The sequence below is a fragment of the Lygodium microphyllum genome, chromosome 27, assembly GCF_053477565.2.
Source record: "Lygodium microphyllum isolate KBCC chromosome 27, Lygodium_microphyllum_v1.1.10, whole genome shotgun sequence".
Taxonomy (NCBI): Eukaryota; Viridiplantae; Streptophyta; class Polypodiopsida; order Schizaeales; family Lygodiaceae; genus Lygodium; species Lygodium microphyllum.
In genome coordinates this window covers 97623351-97643838 of record NC_141161.1, presented here as the reverse complement: position 1 = coordinate 97643838, position 20488 = coordinate 97623351, and the positions used below count along the sequence as shown (strand labels likewise).

Below are 20488 nucleotides of genomic sequence, written 5' to 3'. Positions count from 1 at the left end.
CTGCACTCAGTGATGTAGTGGCCAGGCTTCTTGCAGTAATGGCATTTTCCTTTCTTGGCTTGCGTGCCCCCCTGTTTCTGACTTGTCTGTGAAGTGTTACTACTACCAGAACTCTGCGAAGCATTTTTCCCTTGGCTGTTTTTACCCTTCTGCCTTGACATAAAAGCCTGCTCAGAGGCTATACCATCCACACCACTGTTCCGTCTAGTTTGTTCCTCCTCTAGAAGCAAACTGACAAGCTGAATGAAAGTGATGGGCTCTTTCGAAATCCTCATAGTGAGGTTCAAGGCAGTATGAAAAGCCAAGTAAGAGGGAGGCAGTGAATTCAATGTCGTAGAAATCAGCTGCGCATCTGAGTAGTACTCATCCACATTCATGAGTTGCTCCCGCAAGTCCTGAATTTTGTTGAGATGATCCTGCATAGAATCACCCTCATTCATCTTTAGAGTCTCTAGCTCTTTCTTCAAGAAAGAGATGCGAGTCTCATTCTTTCCTGCAAACATCTGCTCCAATATCAACCAAGCTTCTTGTGAAGAAGCTGCTGAACGAATATGAGGAATGATAGAACGCTGAACTGCCAATGCAATCAGCGACATAGCCTGTGCATCCCGTGTATCCCAAGTTTTCTGAGCTGCAGTTCTTGGGGGAAGTGGCTGAGCGGGGTGAGGTGGAGGGGGCTGAGGTTGCCCTCTTGCACGTCCTCCTGGAGGAGGAGTAGCGGGAGCCACAACTCCCGGTCGTGCTTCCTCTCCACTGACATAATCCCACAAATTTTTGGCCACTAATACATTCTTCATCATGAAAGACCAAAGGGAATAATTGTTCCCATCCAATCGGTCTTCCTTGGACACATAGGTGAATACATCTCCTCCCTGATTTGCCATTATTTCCCAAAAGGTAATAGAGCAATGTCAATGCAGTACGGGCTGGAAATCTGTAAATTTCCAGAAATCGCAGCAAACACAAGTCTGCAATTAATGTGCAAAGGGTACTCTGTCAAAAAAAACTGTCACTGATGCACGCTTCCCAAGGTGCAATTAGTGCTCAGCAGCACTAAAACATCAAAAGCCCCAAAATTTTCTGCCCAAAATTTCTGTCACAAATGTCTGTTACAAAAGCCCCAAAATGTGCATTCAATGTGTCACAGACAGACACAGCACGTTTCCCAATGCTGAAAACTGAACCTGCTGTTCAGCACGTTTCCCAATGCTGAACCTGAACCTGTTGCACGAACTCCTGTGTAAAAGAAAAGTGCAGAATGTTACCTCTGCGTGTTGACGACGGGCACGATTCCCGAGGTAATGACTGCTGGGTACAGTCGGACTGACGCACAGGTACAGGCGTGCAGGTCCAGTGACACGCGCAGGCAGGACTGGGCGCGCGCTGGGCAGAGGAGGCGGCACCCAGGACTGGCTGGTGGAGACAGGTGGCGCGCTGGCAGCTGGAGCTGACGGCACAGGCTAGCTCAGCGCAGGGAGGCTGCGCAGGCAGACTGACAGGCGAAGGGGCACTCTGGGCAGACACAGGGCAGAGGACTCGCCGGGCAGAGGTGGCAGCACGCAGGTACAGGTGGCGCGCTGATTGTTGGAGCTGCACGCTGGGCAGAGGAGTCGTCTGGTGCTGCGCGCTGACGGACTGACAAGCGCAGGCAGGACTGGGCAGGAACAGGCGGCTGGGGCAGAACTGGCGGGGGCTGCAGACTGCAGACTGAAGACTGCTCTGAGCTGAGCTCTGATACCAAATGTCAGATGGGAGAGGATCGAGGTGCAGCTGAAGTGCAGTAGACAGTGTGAGAGTGAGAGACAGAGTTGAGCACGACACCCAATGCAATAGTACTGAATAGAGTGTAAGCTGAAAGTACAAATGATAACCCTTATACCTTAGAGTTATAAGGGGCTGTTCACACCCGAACATAGTAAGTGCCCGTAAGTGTGCACCACAAACACATACAAAATAGTACACATAATCTGGGGGAAAAAACCTCTCCTACCGAGAGTAAAAAGTGCCCCAGTGTCCTAGTGATCACCCGCACACTCCCATATGAGCGTAGGCGTAAGTAAGGCGTGTGAGATACCCAACAATCCTCTCAAAGATCCCCTGCATTCATTCCCATCTCCTACTGAGAGTGTGGATGATCTTTATCCAAATCCTTGATAGAGTCTTTAATGTGGATACACCCTAAAGGTCAATAACATGACTACATCTCACAGCCCATATGTACCAAGGTATGATACTATCAATGATCTCCCATTTGTGACAATGTCCCTATATCCATTGCGCATGCAAGTAATCAGGAGTGTCCTACTTAGGTGTTGTCCAATGATGGGAAAAGCTCCCCTAAACATTTTCATAGGCACATGCTAAATCTCTATCTTTGACCCAAGCAACAACCCGCCAAGTTGACACCATGGTCTTTGTTGTGCCATGGAATAACATCCTAAGGGCTCTCCTCCATACTTCCCCAACTCTAGGGCAGTCCCATACGCATTGTCTCTGTGTCTCCTGCTTGTATTGCACTAAGTTGAAGTACGCTAAGATATGGACAGATCTCCTATAAACTTCAATACAATGAGCTGCCATAAATTACTAGTAACAACAATCATCAATGGACAAACCCTTCAAATCAGCTGTAATTTCTTCGACTACAGCTGCTACTTTGATCAAGAGTCTTCAATTAATGGGCATTGTCTTTGAGATGGCTAAGAAACCCTAATTTCAGTTGTAAGTGAAGGTTTTGACAGCAAATACTTTTGATGTCCACCTTCAACAGTTGTAATCTGCTGAGAATTTGTTTTTTACACACACACACACACAGAGTCAGCCGAAGAGAGAACCTTTTGAAACAAAAGCTTTGATGGTGCCAACAGCTTCGAAAGGCGGGGGGGGTTTTAAACACTTGTGCGTCTGCTGAGCCCTCCTTCCCTGTGGCTGCCTCTCACTAAGGCAAGGAAGGAATCCTATTGCCCCTATCTTGTCATACTATGTGATCAGCAGTTGCCTGATTCTAGGTGTTCCTTGATGGCTGGTTCCTCTCTCTCAATTGTTCTCCACCTCCAGAATGGTTGTTTCCACACTCGGTCAGCGCCAAATAGCTTCTCTTAGCTTGCATGGGCAATTTGCAAAGTGGTAATTAATTTCAAACATTAAGTAATTAATTTTCAGAATTTAATTCCTGAAATTAAATTAGTTATCCATTTGATTGTACCCATTGAATTCGGTTGGCGTTCATCCACATTTAATGTGCTAACCCCTTTGGAACTTTAAGCTATTCCCAACATTAAATGGCCTTATACTAGCATTAATTAGTTCATTAATGCCTAGTCCTAATGCCAGCACATGACATTTTAAAGGCCCTACCCTAGGCCCAAACTGACACCATGCACCCAAAAGTACTTATCCAACATAACTTAATACAACTTTTGCCAAGTCACTCATTGCATACTTAGGGCCTTTAGGCTCTCACTGTAACTTAACTGACTTACACTTAACACGTGCACCTCACATGTGAACAACTTATTAATGCCAAAGCTAACATTAGAAATACATGTCTCCATGACTTTGTGTGTGTGTGTGTTCATATATGTATATATACACATATGCTAGAATTTGCCAATTCTGAGCAGTGCCCATGTAATTTATGTGGTGTGGACACTTTAATAAGTGCCAATTTTGTGTGTGTGTACCTAGTGTCTTGACATTAAAGTAGTGACACTAAGGACTAGACTAAGTTAGCCTAACTCTAATTAGTTGGTTTCGGCTGGTTAGATCAAAACTAACTTAGGTTGTACCTTCACTCTATCTTTTCAATTCAGTATATATACTCTACTCTCTTGCTTAGCTCACTCACTATCATTGTTTCTCGTTTCTCTCTCCTGCATAGCTGGTGCATTTTCTCACATTTGCTTAGCTCACTCACTATCACTGTTTCTCGTTTCTCTCTCCTGCATAGCTGGTGCATTTTCTCACATTTGATATCAGAGTAGCTCTCCCACAGGTTCCATAAAACAAAAGTTGGTGTTGCTCCACCTGAGGTATGCTACCACCAGCTTCTTCGTGCGAGGAAAATTTTGGCTGTCCAAAGACCACGTGCTGCCCAGCTCCATCCATTGGTGCCATCTAAGTAGTTCCAGCACCACCAAAACCACCAGCTGCTCCCACCTACACAACTAGTCACAACCAGTTGCCAAGCCCACCGCTTGCACCAACTCTACTCGCTAGGAACACTAGCCTTACTCGCCATTTTGGTCAACTGCAACGTTGCCCTCTCCTCTACTTGCTCACACTAGTCCACCTTGTTCCACCCACAAGCGCTGCCTTGCAATTGCCTCATCTCGTGCTTCTACATGCAATTGCACCTGCTGGTATTGCCATCAAGTTTGTTGCGCCCAATCGTCAACACGTTCTGTACATCTTGCCACGCCATTTTCTCCACATGACGCTATCGAGTGCTACCCTTGTCTCACCCACTTGTGTTGCCTCTGCAGTGCCCACATTGTCTTCAGTGTAGCGCCTGCTCAAACCCGTTCCGTCATCGACCATTGTTGCCTATTCAGCCCTTTATCTCACCATGCCAGTGTCTTCGATGACTGCTTGACATGAAACACCAAACGTCACCGCTGCCACCGAGTCAATTGAAGGTCCCGATCATTGTGTGTGCTTCTTGAGGTGCCCAAAATTTGGGCCTTTTCATCGATTCGAACAACCTGACATTGCACAATTTCTTTTAGATATGTGCAAGAAATTTGGGGTATTTTTGGTCTGGTGGCTTTGGCATGCATCATGAGGTGGATTCTAGCTGTTGTTCACTATTGGTACACATCATGAGGTGACATTTTTGCAGAAATTTAGACTGTAAGGTATAAATTTCTTCAATTTCTTTAAAATTTTGTGAAGAAATTTGGGGCTTTTGCCCGATGCGCATTCCAAGGTAGATAACAAGTGGTACAATAACATTAAATTGCTATAATAGTCAAATTGGTAGCAAAATTTGGGGATTTTTAATAGAAATTTGATGAGACTCAGAATTAAATTGCTATAAATTATATTTTTGGGCACACATTTTGAGGCAAGTGTATATAGCTGTGCATTGTTGTCATTTGCAAGCTGAGTGCTGATTTTTGTGCCATTGGGCACATTTGGCAAGATTTGCGACAATTTGGTACTTGCATTCTAATCCCATGGGGATTTTTGGTACTCAGAAGAGTACATTCTATACTTCAGCATTTAAGCATTTGGCTGTTGATTTTTGAGCATCATTGACAGTATGGCACCAAAATTAGATTAATGATTAGAGCAACATCCTTGGTGTCCTCACTCAAGAGGACAAGCTTGATTGCAATAACTACCCGTGGTAGAGTTTTATGGTGCACAATCTTCTCATGGCAAAGGACTTGTGGGACTATGTCACTAGTGACCTACAATGACTAGGAGATCTTGCACCTCAAACACCTCACTATAATGCTTGAGGACAGGTTGCTAGCGCTACTGGTGCTGCCCCTCCACCTGTTCCTACTGAGGATCAGTAGAGGTGGGACTCGAAGGATGCACATGCACTATCTTTGATTGCCTTGTCAGTGAAAAGGGCAATTATTCCAAACATTTGATCTTGTGGAACCTCAAAGGCTGCTTGGGATGTACTTGAGTGCATGCTTACAATATGCAATGAGACTAGGATATCCTATCTCTACAAAGAGCTAGCGAATGCGAACATGGATGAAGGTGATAGTATGACAGATCACCTTACACACATATAGGATTTACGTGAGCAGTTGTTCAATGTTGATGAGGCCATTTATGATGCACAATTGGTAAACATCACATTGAACTCTCTTCCTGAGTCAAATCTTGGTTTCCGCATCTCTTTGATGTTGTCTTTGAGGAAAGGGAAGCAGCCCCTAACATTTGTGGAGTTGAAAAGCCTCTTCCTACAAAGAGAAACATACTCAAAATAATGTTGCATTGCATTTGGATGATGTGGCTATGCTTTCAAAGTACAAAGGCAAAGGAAAAGTTAGGAAAAATGTGAAAAATCAGCAAAAGGCTGATGCTTGACAACCATCAGATAAGGCTGCCCAAGACACAAAAATGTCCAAGAAAAAGAGGAAATGTCATTACTGTAAGAACCCCGGTCACTATATTCATGAACGTAGGAAGCGATTGGCCAAAGAGAAGGACTCCAATTTGGCTGTCCAGGTGACATCAGCCAGAAAATCCACTAATGGTGATGCTTCACAAACTTTGTGGAGGACTATGCATTTCTTACATGCAGTTATGATTCTTCCATGGTTGATTCAACATTTAATACTGTTGAAACACAACACACATAATATTTTGATAGTGGGGTGTCAAAGCATATTACTTCTAGGAAGTGTCTATTTACCTCTTTGCATTCAGCCCCTAATGGAAATACGTTACATGTGTGAACAACCGCAGTTATGATGTATGTGGCATTGGTTCTATCATGATTATTGCTGCAGATGGTTCCGATTTCATGCCTCTAGATGTTTTATTTGTACTTGGCATTGCAAAGAATTTATTGTCTATAATTGCTTTTCACAAGTATGGCTTTCAAGTCATCTTTGAGGATGATAAATGCATTGTCAGAGATAGAAAGAAAGAAAGAAAGATTTGTTAATGTCTCTAAAAGGCCAGAGTGACCTATGAGACCATAACCAATACAAGTGGTATCATCATCTCTCATCAAATAAGAAGAGATAAAATTTATGTGTAAGTTTACATGGTATATTGGAATGAGATGTATGGAAATTGAAAAAATTGAAAAAATTGAAAAAGTTGGAAAAAGACCTAAGTTTAAAAAGATTAAGAGTGTTGGGTCTCTCTCCCTCAATCAATGGAATCCACCAAGACTCTGCAAGCTACCTCCAACTGAGTCATCATGCTAATCTGCCTGTGTACCAAGCAATCGTGATGCGAATGTGGCACATATGGGCACCCCTATGTTGCCGTGTAGGTACTCTAGGGCATCGTGCTCTGCGTAGCGTTGTAGCTCTGTTAACTGTGATGCCTCCTGATGTTGTATCTCAGCAACACCTATCAGTAGGAGATGTAGTGTCTTGGGTGGTTGCGGCTGGGGTTCAACTATGCTAAAGTAGTCTGTAACTGCTCTCTGGAGGGGTGGATGATGCTGGGGTCGCCTCCTATCTTGTAACAATAATGCTCTGCATCGTTGGAGCTCTAGCAAGAAAAGGCCCAGACATCTTTGGTCCTCATAGTCCATCACCCATCTTAGTGGTCCAAAGTCCTTCAAGAGGCAATGATAGCGGCCTCGGATATCATAGTATACAGTACATCTACAAATGTAGTGCTCCTCCATCTCTGGCTCCCATCCACAAAGTTGCCACATCCTCTCATCGACTGCAATATGGCTCCATCGACTTGTCTCAATCATCACCTGATGCGATGAGGTGCGGATCTAACCAATAGCAACTCGGAGTCCGTGGGACAATTGAGCATCCATGTATCTAGGCCTCACTATGAAACCGTCATGAGAAAGCTGCAAAAAGTGACTTTGGTATTGTGCCGTTTTCGTGCCTAATGGGAAAGGGGGCTTGGACCAAGTCCTTTCTATCTCCACTTTAGTGATGTCTGCCTTGATCACACTATTCAGCTTTGCACGACTAAGGCTTAAAGTAGGGCAGTTGAGGCTGTAATCAAACAGTGGTAGTCTATCAGTACTCATGCCATGCAAATTCAGACACGTGCTCATGTGTGCATACCAACACTATTTATCTCCCTCTGCTGCAAGTTGTCTTGAAGACTCCAACGCTAGTCTAGGATATCGGTCTTTAGGGAGCTGCCATATCCTTTGAAGGAAAGTAATTGCTTGAAATAATGCCTCAACTACCATGGGTGCAGTGCCTAATTTTGCCCGGATGATCTCCTGTGGTACTGAGGCTTTTGCCCTTATCATATGTGCTATCATCATGACTAGCGGTCTTTCCATGTGTTCCCAGCAATCATAATGTTGTGCTTCCAGTCCATCACAGTCCATAAGTGGCATCCATCTAGTATGATAAAGGCTTGGGCCCCAAATTGCTGCCCCATAGAGCAGTGTGGGCTTAACTAAAGTGTCAAAAAGCCACAATTTGGTACGAGGCTCTTGAAACTATATGTGTGTGCATTGCCACTCTAGAGTATCCAAAGCTGCATATGCTCGTGCAAGCCTAGCCTCTGAACTCTCCTTCCATGAAAACTGTAGCCCCTTGAAAGTGACCCCAAGGTATATATATTGTCTAACCATTTCCACAGGCTGGCCGTCATACATAAAGTATTGATCTGAGCATGTCATCCAAGCTGCTGAGGCGTTAAAGACCATGATTTTAATATTTCCGAGATTAACCTTGAGACTTTTCTCTTCATAGAACACATGCAATGCATCCAGATGCCGTTGTAGTCCCACCACCCCATCTCTGCATATAGTTGGAGATCTCGTCAATGTACAGTCCAAACAGCAAAGGAGAGAGGGGACAGCCTTGCTTTATGCCCACCGTACTAGAGACTGAGTCTGTTGTGCCTCCAAGCACTCATACTCTCCCTGTCACATTTTCATACAATGCATAAATACACCACTGCATATCCTCTAGGACCCCAATGGCTCGCAACCTTTGCATGAGCCTTGCATGTGGCACAGTATCAAAGGATTTGCGGAGGTCCACAAAACAACAGTAGATGCTTTGCCTTTGTGATTGTCCCTCCTCAATCAAGGTCCTTTGTACTTAGGCTATCCGGCACTTTGTACAAGGGTTATGCACTTAGACTATCTGGTACTTTGTAAGGTTTTGTTTTTGTTGAATATGTATGATAGACAATCTCATGATGCTTTGGCAATTACTACTCTTTTGCCCGCAATGCAAAATGCGGAGCTATGGCATGCCCACTATGGACATATGAGTTTTGGTAGTTTGATAACCCTTTGGAGGTATTAGATGGTATAGGTATTGCCCCCAGTGGAGACCCCACCTCCTCATACATGTGAATGATGTATTTTGGGAAAAATACACATGTTTGCTTTCAAGAAGGGTGGTGCAATGTGTGCTGCCAGAAAATGCAGCTTATCCCCTCTGATGTTTGTGGTCCCATGAGGACACATGTAGTTGGGGATCATCTTTATTTTGTCACCTTTATTGACAACTACTCTCGATATACATGGGTGTATGGGCTGAAAGTAATATTTGATGTGTTTGTGTATTTCAAACATCTTGTTGCAAAGCTTGACGCTAAAGCTCGCTTGAAAGTGCAGATACTTCACATGGATAGAAGGGGGGAGTACATGTCTCATGCTTTTGAGACATATTTGCTTGACGATGGCATTACGCATCGAGCCATTATTAGAATGACGCCTCAGCAAAATGATGTTGCTGAAAGGAAAAATCAGACACTTATGGAGATGACTTGTTGTATGTTGAAAAAGCAGGGGAATGTCTCATAAGTTTTGGCTAGAATTGGAGATAGTTGGTATTGATGATGTCCTAGCATTGGAGATAGTTGGTATTGATGATGTCCAATTGCAGTTTGGTTTAGGCTATATGTTTACTCTTTGTGATGTATATCATGTACCATCTCTCACAAAGAGCCTTATCTCTGCTAGCATTTTGGATGATAAAGGTTATGTGGTTTCTTTTTGTCATTCCTCATGAAAGATTACACGTGGAAATCTTGTCATTGCACATGGTGCTAAGTCTAACCCTCTCTATCCCTTGTATTTGGGTTAGTTGACCATATTTTGGCAGCGGATGCAATTCCACATACATCTTTATGGCATCGTCACTTTAAGCACATGTCCTTGAAAGAAATGAAAATGCTTACTTGTTTGCAGTATCTTCCATCCCTGACTATAAGCGCTTTGAGTCTTGTGATCATTGTTTATATGGCAGGCAGATACGTAACATGCATAAAAAGTTTGGTATGGCATGCATGGGTGAGCCTTTGGCCCTCGTTCATTTGGATGTACATGGTCCCATGCTCTACAAGTCGTTAGGTGGTGCAAAGTACTTCATTACTTTCATTGATAACTATATGCGTAAGGTCTGGGCATTACCTATTAAGTAGAAATCGGAAGACTTGGCTACATTTCAACGTTGGCTTGCTTTGGTTGAGAACCAGTTTGAGTAGAGGTTGAAATGCCTAAGGTCACATAATGGGGGTGAGTATGTCTCTAAAGCCTTGAGCAGTTTTGTGATGAGAGGGATATTAAGCATTAGTTGACCGCCCCGTACACCCCATCTTAGAATGGTATGGCTCAGCGTATGGATAGGACAATTCAGGAGCGAGTTCGCAATATGCTTAGCCAGACAGGCTTACCACAATATTTTTGGGCTAAGGCAGTTATTATTGCCGTACACTTGATAGATCTGTCCTCATGTACTGCTCTTGACTATCAAGTTGAAAATAAGATATGGTCTGGAAAACCTCCCTCGTATGCTCATTTGCGTGTCTTTGGTTATGAGGCTTTCTGCCATGTATCCAACCCTAAGTCTAGGAAATACATCTTTCATGATTATGGGAATGTAGATGAGATGGCTATCGTCTATGGGATCTGCAGGCTTGGAAGGTTATCCGCAACCATGATGTTGTTTTGCATGAGGAGAAAATGCATAAGCAGCCTTAGTATGTGGTTGAGATATGTAGGATGATCTTTCAGGAGAAACCTCCTATTATTGTATAGCTAGCTAGATAGTTTGCAGTAGCAACTGATGCCCCAGTGGCCCAGGTCCTTGATGCTCCACAGGATGTACAAGCCCCACAACCAGCATTGAAGCGGTCTACTAGAGATAGACGTCGGCCTACGTGGTTTGACCCCTCTAGGGATTATGTTATGGTGATAGATGTTGGTGATCCACTATGATGAGGCCATGTGCAGAGCTAATAGTCACTCTTGGGAGAGGACCATGCAGTTAGAGTATGAATCACTGCAAAAAAATCATACGTGGGATTTGGTTCCTTTGCCTAGTGGCAAGCGTGCTTTGCCATGCAAGTGGGTGTACAAGTTGAGAAGTATCCTTGGACAACCCAAGCTGAAATAGAAGGCCAGATTGGTTGCCAAAGGATTCAAGCAGGAACATGGTGTGGACTTTGGTGAAGTCTTTTCTCCTGTTGTGAATATGACTACCCTACACTTGATATTGGCTTTGGTTGCTTAGCTTGAGGCCTCAAGTAGGCACCCAAGAAATGGTACCACAAGTTTGATGCTTTTATGCATTCATAGGGATATTTTCGCAGTGATATGGATCCGTGTGTATACACGAAGAAGGCTTGTGTTGGCACCCTTATGATTTTGATCCTCTATGTGGATGATATGTTGATTGTTGGGAGTGCTCATGATGCGTTGGATGCTTTGAAAGGTCACCTCAAGAAAAGCTTTGAGATGAAGGACATGGGACAGGCCTCACATATTCTTGGGATGCACATTATGTGTGATCACTCTAAAGGGCTCCTCTACTTGTCAAAAAAGGAGTACATCCAAAAGGTCCTTGAGTGGTTTCATTTGCAAGATGTTAAGCCTATTGACTGTCCTTTCCCTTCTCACGTGGAGGTTAGTCAGGCCGATCGGTTTGCAATCTGATGAGGAAAAGGCCAAGATGGCCAAGATCCATGATAGCCACTTGTCTTGACATAGCATTTGCAGTGGGAGTTGTGGCACGCTATATGCCTACACCTGGCCGATGGTATTGGGATACCATCAAGGATATCATGAGGTACCCGAAGGGCACAACAACTATGTGCATTTGTTATGGTAGCCAGGATACAGGAGTTATGGGATACATTGACTTTGATTATGTAAGACATGCAAACAATAGGAAGTCCACCTTTGGCTATGTCTTCACCTTTGCTGGAGGTAATGTTTCTTGGATGTCTAGGGTGCAGAAATGCATGGCCCTATCTACTACACAGGCACAGTATGTTGCAACCACTAAGGCTTGCAAGGAGGCTCTCTGGTTAGGCAGTCTAGTGGTAGACCTTGGCATTAGTGATGTGGTCCCTAGACTACATTCGGATTCTATGAGTGCTATTTAGTTAGCCAAGAATCCGGTCTTTCATGCAAAGACAAAACACATTGAGATGTGTTATCACTTCATCATAGAGGTCATTGAGGACAGGTCGATTGATCTTGTCAAGATCTCAACTGACCCAAATCCTGTAGATCTGATCTCTAAAAGTCTATTAGTGGAGTGTTTTTCCTTCCTTAGGAAATAGATGGGTGATAGTCATGATGTGTGACTAGCCTTCCCTTTATTCAAATGTCACTGAAAGAATAAAAAATGAAGTGATAGTGATGGGCAGCCGCCACCTGCAATGTACAGGTGTGCAAGTATGCGGATACTATCAGTGTAACTAATATATGGGCGGCTGGGCACATGCGCCTTTACCCCTAACAACCTCCCACAAATGTGTCCATGGTGAGGAGAGAACAAGAAAAAAATGACAAAGTACAAATGTATGCAAGTACAACAGGATGAGGAAAGACGTCATCACACTATTTTGAAGTTTCCACATTGTGTGTGTCTCTCTCTCTTGCACTTGCTCCTTCCACCCTAGCTCTTGCTTTTGCTCAGCTCACTCATTGTCACTATCTCTCATTTCTCTCTACTCCATAGTTGGTACATTTTCTCACAATACATACATAGCTATATATAGATACACATTTTGACACACACGTGTGTGTTTTGATCATAGTAACATGGAATGAGTTTTGGAAATGGTAAGGGGAATAGGGATGAAGACAAGAATTGTGATTTCCTATCACCACGAGAGAGAGCTCTAACACGGGGATGGGACTGTGGGATGATGCGGGGACAAGAAACTAGAAAATGAACATTCCATGTTACTATGACATATATACATACATATAGATGCGCATGCACATGCGCGCGCACGTGTGTCTCCCATTCTTTTAATTTCATGGTGATGATTGATCAAGTTGAATAGCTCAAAATATTGCCATTCTCACGTTCTTTCCAATGTTTATAGAAAGAAAAAAGATGAAGGTCTATATCCACTTGTATGTAATGGTCTCCAATTCCCAGAATAGTAGCTTCTTCCATGGCTCGTTCTTTAGAAGAAGGCCCCTCACAATGAACTTTCCTATCAATGCTCTGCTCTAATTGTCCAGGTCAACAATCCCCAAGCCACCCCAAAATATAGGCTGGAAAATAACATCCCAAGCTATCTTAGCCCTTACGGGGCCACCATCTCTACTAGACCAAATGAAATTCCTCATGAGTTGCTTCACCTAGACAATGTATAATGTTGGATTTGTGATACTCAGCAGCTATACTGGAAGCCACATGCAGATTTCACTTGGGTCCCCAGGACACTTCAATTAGATACTTACGCTGTGATGTAGGCATCGATATTTCTTCAAAGTTGCAATTGGCACCCCTACTAAGCATAAGGAAGAAGCTATTATATTGTACCATATTGAGACCATCTCTAGCAGGGCAGGGTGGTAGTGGCAAACCAAGTCTTGTTAGCCACTATGTGGTACATAACTTCTTGTTGGGCCTTCTCTAGGAGCTGTAGGATTTGTGCCAATTAACAGGAGCTCCTTAACCACTACAAGGACCTCCATTGCAGCTACAAAGGCCCTAAAATTCTCTTCGTCCCTGTCCAAGTAAACAGATGTCTCATATGCAACCTCTACATCCAATGACTCAAACTCTGGGATGGGAAGTTTGATGCCTTGAATACCTCTGACTCTATCCCCCAGGAAGGAGCTTATGGCCTCTGCAACAAATAAGAAAAGAAGAAGTGCAAGAGGGCACCCCTATCTCACTAAACTCTGAATCCTACATCTAGTACCTATGGCCCCACCAATGAGGACTTGTCTGTGAGCTGATGAGTAGAGAGGTGATACACCTCTGATCCATTGCTCTCTGCAAGTGGAACATTTAAAGTTTACCAAATCCACTGCCAGCATCAAATATCCAACCAAAAAAAAAAGAGAAATATTTAAAAACAGCATTTTATGAAGGTTTACCTTGAGGATTAGATTCACCATTTGGTTGATGTACCAAAGCTTGCTTGATGCAAATCTGTAGACATTTCATAAAAGAAAATACACATGCTCAGAAAATTTAAACAAACAAAATGTAGCAGATAACACATCCAATCTGTACCTACTTCACTTAATATTAGCACTTGAGTTGCACTTCATATTAACATTTGAGTTGCATATTGTTTGTTAAACTTGTCTACCAAAAAGAAAACAAAAAGGTTTCAATAACAGCTCCTGGAGGAAAGGTTATAGAACAACTTTTATTTTTCTCAACTGTGTATCTGCTCTAGATGTAAAAAGATATTGCAAGCCTACAATTACTGTAAAATGATGATAGTCTAATTGGAAGGTTTTAAAAAGACACATCATACATATAACTAACAAGCTATGCAAACTTTCTTATCTCATTACCAAATTTACCTCTCATGAGGTTGTTTGAAGTGGATAAAGGGAATAGTGTATGGTGTTACAATGAATGGCACAAAGAATCAAAGATGTGAGATTTTTCCATTGGTTAAGGATATCATCGATGGGTGATAGCTCAAGTAGTAGAAAGGAGATAGAGTGAATGCAGCTCTGCAATTTAGATGTTATTTAAGGAGAAAGAATAAAGGGTTTCCCCAAATTTTCAAGGATAGTCACACCCATGTCAGATCCACATTGACATATAAAAGAAAGGGGCTTTCATGAAAGCCAACTCTAAAAACTCTTAAAAGTACAAGTTTCTAAATCCAAACTGTCTCATCAATTCATATAATGAGTGCTTATCAAAAAACTAAATTTCCAGTTGTATGGAAAAGGACCCCTATGCCTCAATAGTGAGGACCCTGCTTGAAAATAGTACCTTACCTAAGAACTTTCCAGAAGTTATATGATAGGATGCCAAATACCAAAAAAGCTCCAAAAACAACATTTCAATTTGGCATATGATCAGAAGCTAAACAGAGATTACATTTCAAACAGAAGGCCAATCAATCACATACATTTAAATTGCTAGGGAGACCTAGGGTTTGAAGGGTCAAGTAACATTAGAATTTCATGAAATACACTTGGAAAATATATTTATTTTTAAATAGGATATGGCCCCCACAATTTTAGAAGAGATGGGAATGTCAATGTAAAGGAGTCTTATGTGTGAGAACATCCTCCAAATGGTTTATGGCATATTGTAAAACAAGTGTAACACCTTTTGGGACACTTGGCATCAATCTTGGTGACATGTGGCCTGTGTGGTGGCAACACATGCACACACCTTGTAATGGAAGCCTTATTCCCATATAAAGAGATATGTATATTTTGATGAAACCTTCTCAAGTTGTAGTCCTTATGACACAATCATTTGTTAACAAGGCAGTATTCCTCCATTTTCTACTTCTAGACCATCAACTTCAGCACGAAAAACCTCAAAAACAGGTCAATCATTGGTTGTGAACTGCATGAGGCCACTATTGCCATAACCAGTGTTTCCAATGCCACCATCTTTGTAGCAAGCCTTGTGAAGAGCTGCCGTTTGTCACCGGTGGTATTCTTGTGTTCACAATGTTGACAAGTGGTGAAGAGGCAAGGCCAGAGGGTCGTTAGAGGGCCTGGGAACACTGTGGGGAACAGCTGCATAGCAGGGCTGAAGGCTGGATAAACAATTGGCTGCCATGTCCAAACCTGTCAAGGTGGCTCTAGTGTAAACAGGGTTGTTGTCTACAAATTGGGAAGTAGGGGATTGAAGCAAGGGCTGCTGTATAAGTAGCAGGTCATTGACATGAACAGAACTGACAGCTGATCTGAAGGTAGACTGTGAGGTGGATTGCTGCAAGCCACTGTGCTAGGTGAAGTGTGGTTGCTACAGGCATTTCAGAATGGGTAGTGCAAAGATTTTGGCTGGAGATTGATGCCATAAAAGGGGATATGAAAGTGCAGGGATGCAGGTACATGCACAAAATACATCCTTATACTCTGTTCCACATGTCAAATTTAGTCCCCTCCCCAAATGTCAATCCATGCTAATCATACACTTGAAATAATTTGTATTTCTGAAAGTTTTGGGTCTGATAGCCAATTGGAAATGACTTACAGCCACTTCTAGACACTTGCTCACAAAGGACCTTCTGATTTTACCCTCTCAATCAGTGTCTATCTACTGATACACAAAACCCACCTTTCCCACAAATCCTGCATGCAAGCACTAATTGGTTGCAAAAGACACATGTGGCAAGTGCCATTCTTGGGCAATGACTGCCCATGAGAACTCCATTGCAAGATCATGTCTTATCGTTTCTGTGATGTTGGAAGCACTTCATCTAGCAGGTCATTGATCCTTTGTTAGAAAAAGATCTTTCTACGGCGAGAAGATGACTCAGTAGCCTTGTTTACACAATAATGTAATTACGCAATACATCTCTTCTTTCAAATAAACACAATCACAACCGTCCAATGGCATGATGGATCACACTAGTCTTGCTAATCTTACTCCAGTATCTTTCTTATCCAGATTTTAAGCCACTATCAGTTCATTGTTCGTGTTGATTGACAATCTTATTCAACTAGTCTCATACCCTACTGGAGATAGTACATCACATCTTGTGGCCATTTTGGACCAAGTTCTTGCCAAATACTATTGATCTTGATTCATGGTAACACTCAATGTATCTTTCTTGGCATCTAGTCCATTGAATCCCATAGGGCCATACCTCATAGGGGCTTATATATCTTCTATTTTACCATGTAAGGGTCAATTACCCATAACCAAGAAAAGAAAATTCTGCCAACACCTTGGAGTCCACAACTTGTTTGTATCTTTCTTGGCATCTACTCCATTGAATCCCATAGGGCCATAGCTCATAGGGGCTTAGATATCTTCTATTTTACCATGTAAGGGTCAATTACCCATAACTTCTTAATTTTCTTCCCAAGAAAAGAAATTCTGCCAATAACACCTTGGAGTCCACAACTTGTTTCTGCCTCCTCTTTGTAAATTCCCAAAGTGAGTTAATCCATCTTGTCAATCTTTCTTTCCTCTTCACTAGGAAGAAGTTCAATGCAAGGAAGGTTTGTGGTCTCAATCCTACTTCAGCAGATTCAAAGGATCAGGTGCATAGAGGCTACATTTGAAGATATACATGGATGGGTTCAAATAGCATTTCCTTCAAAGCTTGGTGAGTCTTTAAGGACACTTGGCATCAATATTTGTGACATGTGGCATATGTCCAAACACCTTGTACAAGAAGCATCACTCCTATGTAAGGAGCTATATATATTTAATCTAATGGAATCTTATCAAGATGTAGTCCTTTGTGCTCTCCACTCCCATTAAAGAAATTGTGTTATGATTAATCCTATTATGTTTATTCCTTAATCTCTTTGCCTACTATTAATAATTACCCCTTTTGCTAAATCTCAATTGTACCAACACACACCAGGTCGATCTGTTAATCATAGACGTTGTCACACGTCTTTCGACACATCTCTGTACCCTAAATGAGTCGAAAAACTCCTCCTAGACAATGTGAAGATAGCACAGACAGGAACACATATCTAAGTATGCAGATGAACTCTTCATATGAATATACAATGGTAAATCCACTTAATGACAGGGCCTCATGTTGGGTCAAGTGACAAGAAACTGTTGATACTACCATATGAAGGGCATCATGGGTTAATAATTAAAAGGATTAGGGACTAAGGTTAAAGGATGGTGAAAAGAAAGGGGTATTGAATGGATGAGATGACAAGTTAGCATAACATTGATCGATGCATGGAAAAGAGGAGTAAAGTGGAAGCTATGGCTGAAAAAACTGCATGGTGGGGGAAAGGATAGGCCGTCGATATCAAAGGGGGTTTGTGGTCCTTATTTCATGCAGCAGAGGAGTTCATTGAAATGATCAAACTGGGGGATTGCTGCGCTTATCAGAAAGGAGTGCCTTGCTGCCCAAGAGAAGTAAGGGTGAAGCCAAGTTTGATGATCATGAGGGTGTACTGCATTGTTATTATTGCATCTATGGGGTGAGGATCAGCAGTGCTAATTGTGAACAGTGCAGTTCACGGGGGTTACAGCATGATTATTGGATTACAGAGAGACTGCCTTATCAGTGCACGGTATAAAACTGCCTATGTATGCTGAAGGAACTGACAGAATCCAACTACAGGAAGCTGTGCGAGAAGGGAGAGGTCGGCTTGTGTTTGAGGTTGAAGAAGCACATAAGGAGGACAGCATGATCATCAGAGGCAGCAGTGAATTGTAGTGCTGATATCGTGGGGAGACTGATTGGCGTCATTTTCGGGAGCTGCAGTTGTTGAAGGGGTCATTCTGTAACCTTGAAGGGGCCAGGGTATATCACAGTGAAACAATAGCTTAAGTTTAATGGGCTGGTTGTCTCTAATTTGGAGGTCCTCATCAGAATGGAGGTTTTTTTCCTTGCAGGAAGTCCACAGTATAGAAGGCTGATCATCAGGGAAAAGTTCGTATGAAGAACATATGCTGCAGTCAGTAGCTATTGAAATGCCAAAGGCTGCAGATCATGGAGTAGAAGCCAATTAATTCCTTTGAGAGAGAGTAGTAGGCAGCCTATTGCGTAACTATTATCATCAGCCATAGCAACATGGAAGGGGCGGAATGGGGCCTTGGAATGCAGGAATGCCATCCCCTAACGGACCGGAACAGAAATCGTGTTCACTGCAGTTGGAACGTTCCTTGTGCGCTGTGTCACAATGTTCCAGCAGGGCTGTTCCATGTTGGAATGGAACGTTCCAGCAAGCACTTACTGGTCGCATGCCCGTTCGGTGGTTTGGACCATTTTCCCACGCCATTGGCTTCTCTTGCTCCATCTACGACCTTGCCCACCCCATTTGCCTGCTTTGTGTAACTCTGTCCTCCCCATCACACAGCCAGCTATCATGCAACACGCTACCTGTCCAACACCTGGGTCCTACCTGCAGGCTGTGCAGTGTGCTCGAGCCTCTCTCTCTTTTTTTTAATGGATGTTATATTTATAAAGTACTAATCGACAAAAGAGTTACAAAAGTCATGGCAAAGACGCAGAGGAAATTGCCATATGCCAGGGAAGTAAGTCCTCCCGAGGGAGTAAGTCAGAGTGCCGAATGAGATCTATCTGCCAATGCAAGAGACCTTTAAGCCTAGCAATATATCCCTGAACATTAGAGGCAGAATCAAAAAGAAAAGCATTCCGAATGGTCCAATTGTGCCAACAGCCCCAGTATCTAAGAAAGTGAAACAAGATCTTCATATGGAATTGTGCCGGTGTGGGGTATTTGGGCCGCGCAAAAACTCGAGCGCCTCTCTCTCTCTCTCTCTCTCAGGTCATAGCAGGCAGCATCTCTCTTTCTCGAGGCACTTGATTGCAAGGAAAAGCTTTATGCTAGTGCTCATTTTTGCTCTCAGCTAAGAGATTATAGCAATATGTCTTCATACTATGAGATGTAATCAAGCAGTGGTGATGCCTCTCAATATGAATATTCACAAGGGAATGAAGGAAATGCAATGCCTGACCTTGGACAAGGCTCAAACCATGGACAGCAAGCTGAAAATGTTGTTGTTGGGCAAGATGCAGGGCTTTCAAGGCATAATAAGGCTGATGACCAACTAAACGAAGAGGAATTTGATGACCACTTCAAGAATCAGATGAGAACAGCAACAAATCTCTTTGCTGAATTGGCAAAGGATTCTCAGTTCACCCAATTTTTGAATGCTCCAAGGAAGGACAACAAAGGGAACAAGAAGAAGTCATCTTCTACACCTTTGGGATAGCATGCATACTATGATGGGATAGCTAGGATACTTTGGTGGAAGTACGATTTTTCATGCTATGGTTGGACAAGGATTACATACGGGAATGTATGTCACAAATCCCTATGGTATGGAACAGCCAATGCATGGTATATAAGGCCTAATATATTCAGGTATGGTTGGAAATGTGCATAGTCCCATGTATAGCATTGTTGGTATGATGCTGAGGCACAAAGTGGCAAGTTTGGCAATGCATACACATAGTCCACTGTGTTTGGGACTCGTGGTATTAATGCTGGTCATGTAAATGCTCTGGGTTATGAGGGAAAAATGCTGGTCATGTAAAACCTTGGACATACAGGGTATCCAGCATTTCATCCTTCGGTTGCGCATTTGGATCAATGTGGCTATTCAATATTGTGAACTTAGCAGTATATGCTTGAATTGATCCATCACCTCGCTTGAGGTGGCAGAGTCATTCAAGTTTTTGCACATCCATTCAGTTTGGTTGAAACCAGATATGGAAAGCAGTTAGGGCTTCATTCCATGATGGCCATGTTTTGCACTTGGCCAAGTTGCGGCCTTCTTTCGCATCGAGAATTCGAAAATGGCAACCTTGTGAGCTTCATTAACATGACCAAGGTAATTAACTGTGTATATTAGTCATGTTCATGTTACAAATTTGTAAATTCTAGAAGGTTTTAGAATGGTAGGGAAGCTTCTAGACACCTTTTCTA

General features: G+C 42.8%; 1 protein-coding gene across 4 annotated transcripts in view; it reads right to left on the bottom strand.

The window, feature by feature from the left end:
* The window catches only part of LOC148012641 (AP-1 complex subunit gamma-2-like), a 235857-nt gene that overhangs the window by 91703 nt on the left and 123666 nt on the right, over positions 1-20488 (bottom strand). For all 4 annotated transcript variants that reach the window (XM_087668808.1, XM_087668809.1, XM_087668810.1 and 1 more), the window contains one exon: positions 13997-14051. In XM_087668808.1, the coding sequence (XP_087524934.1) occupies positions 13997-14051 (55 nt within the window). The remainder of the gene's footprint in view (positions 1-13996; positions 14052-20488) is intronic.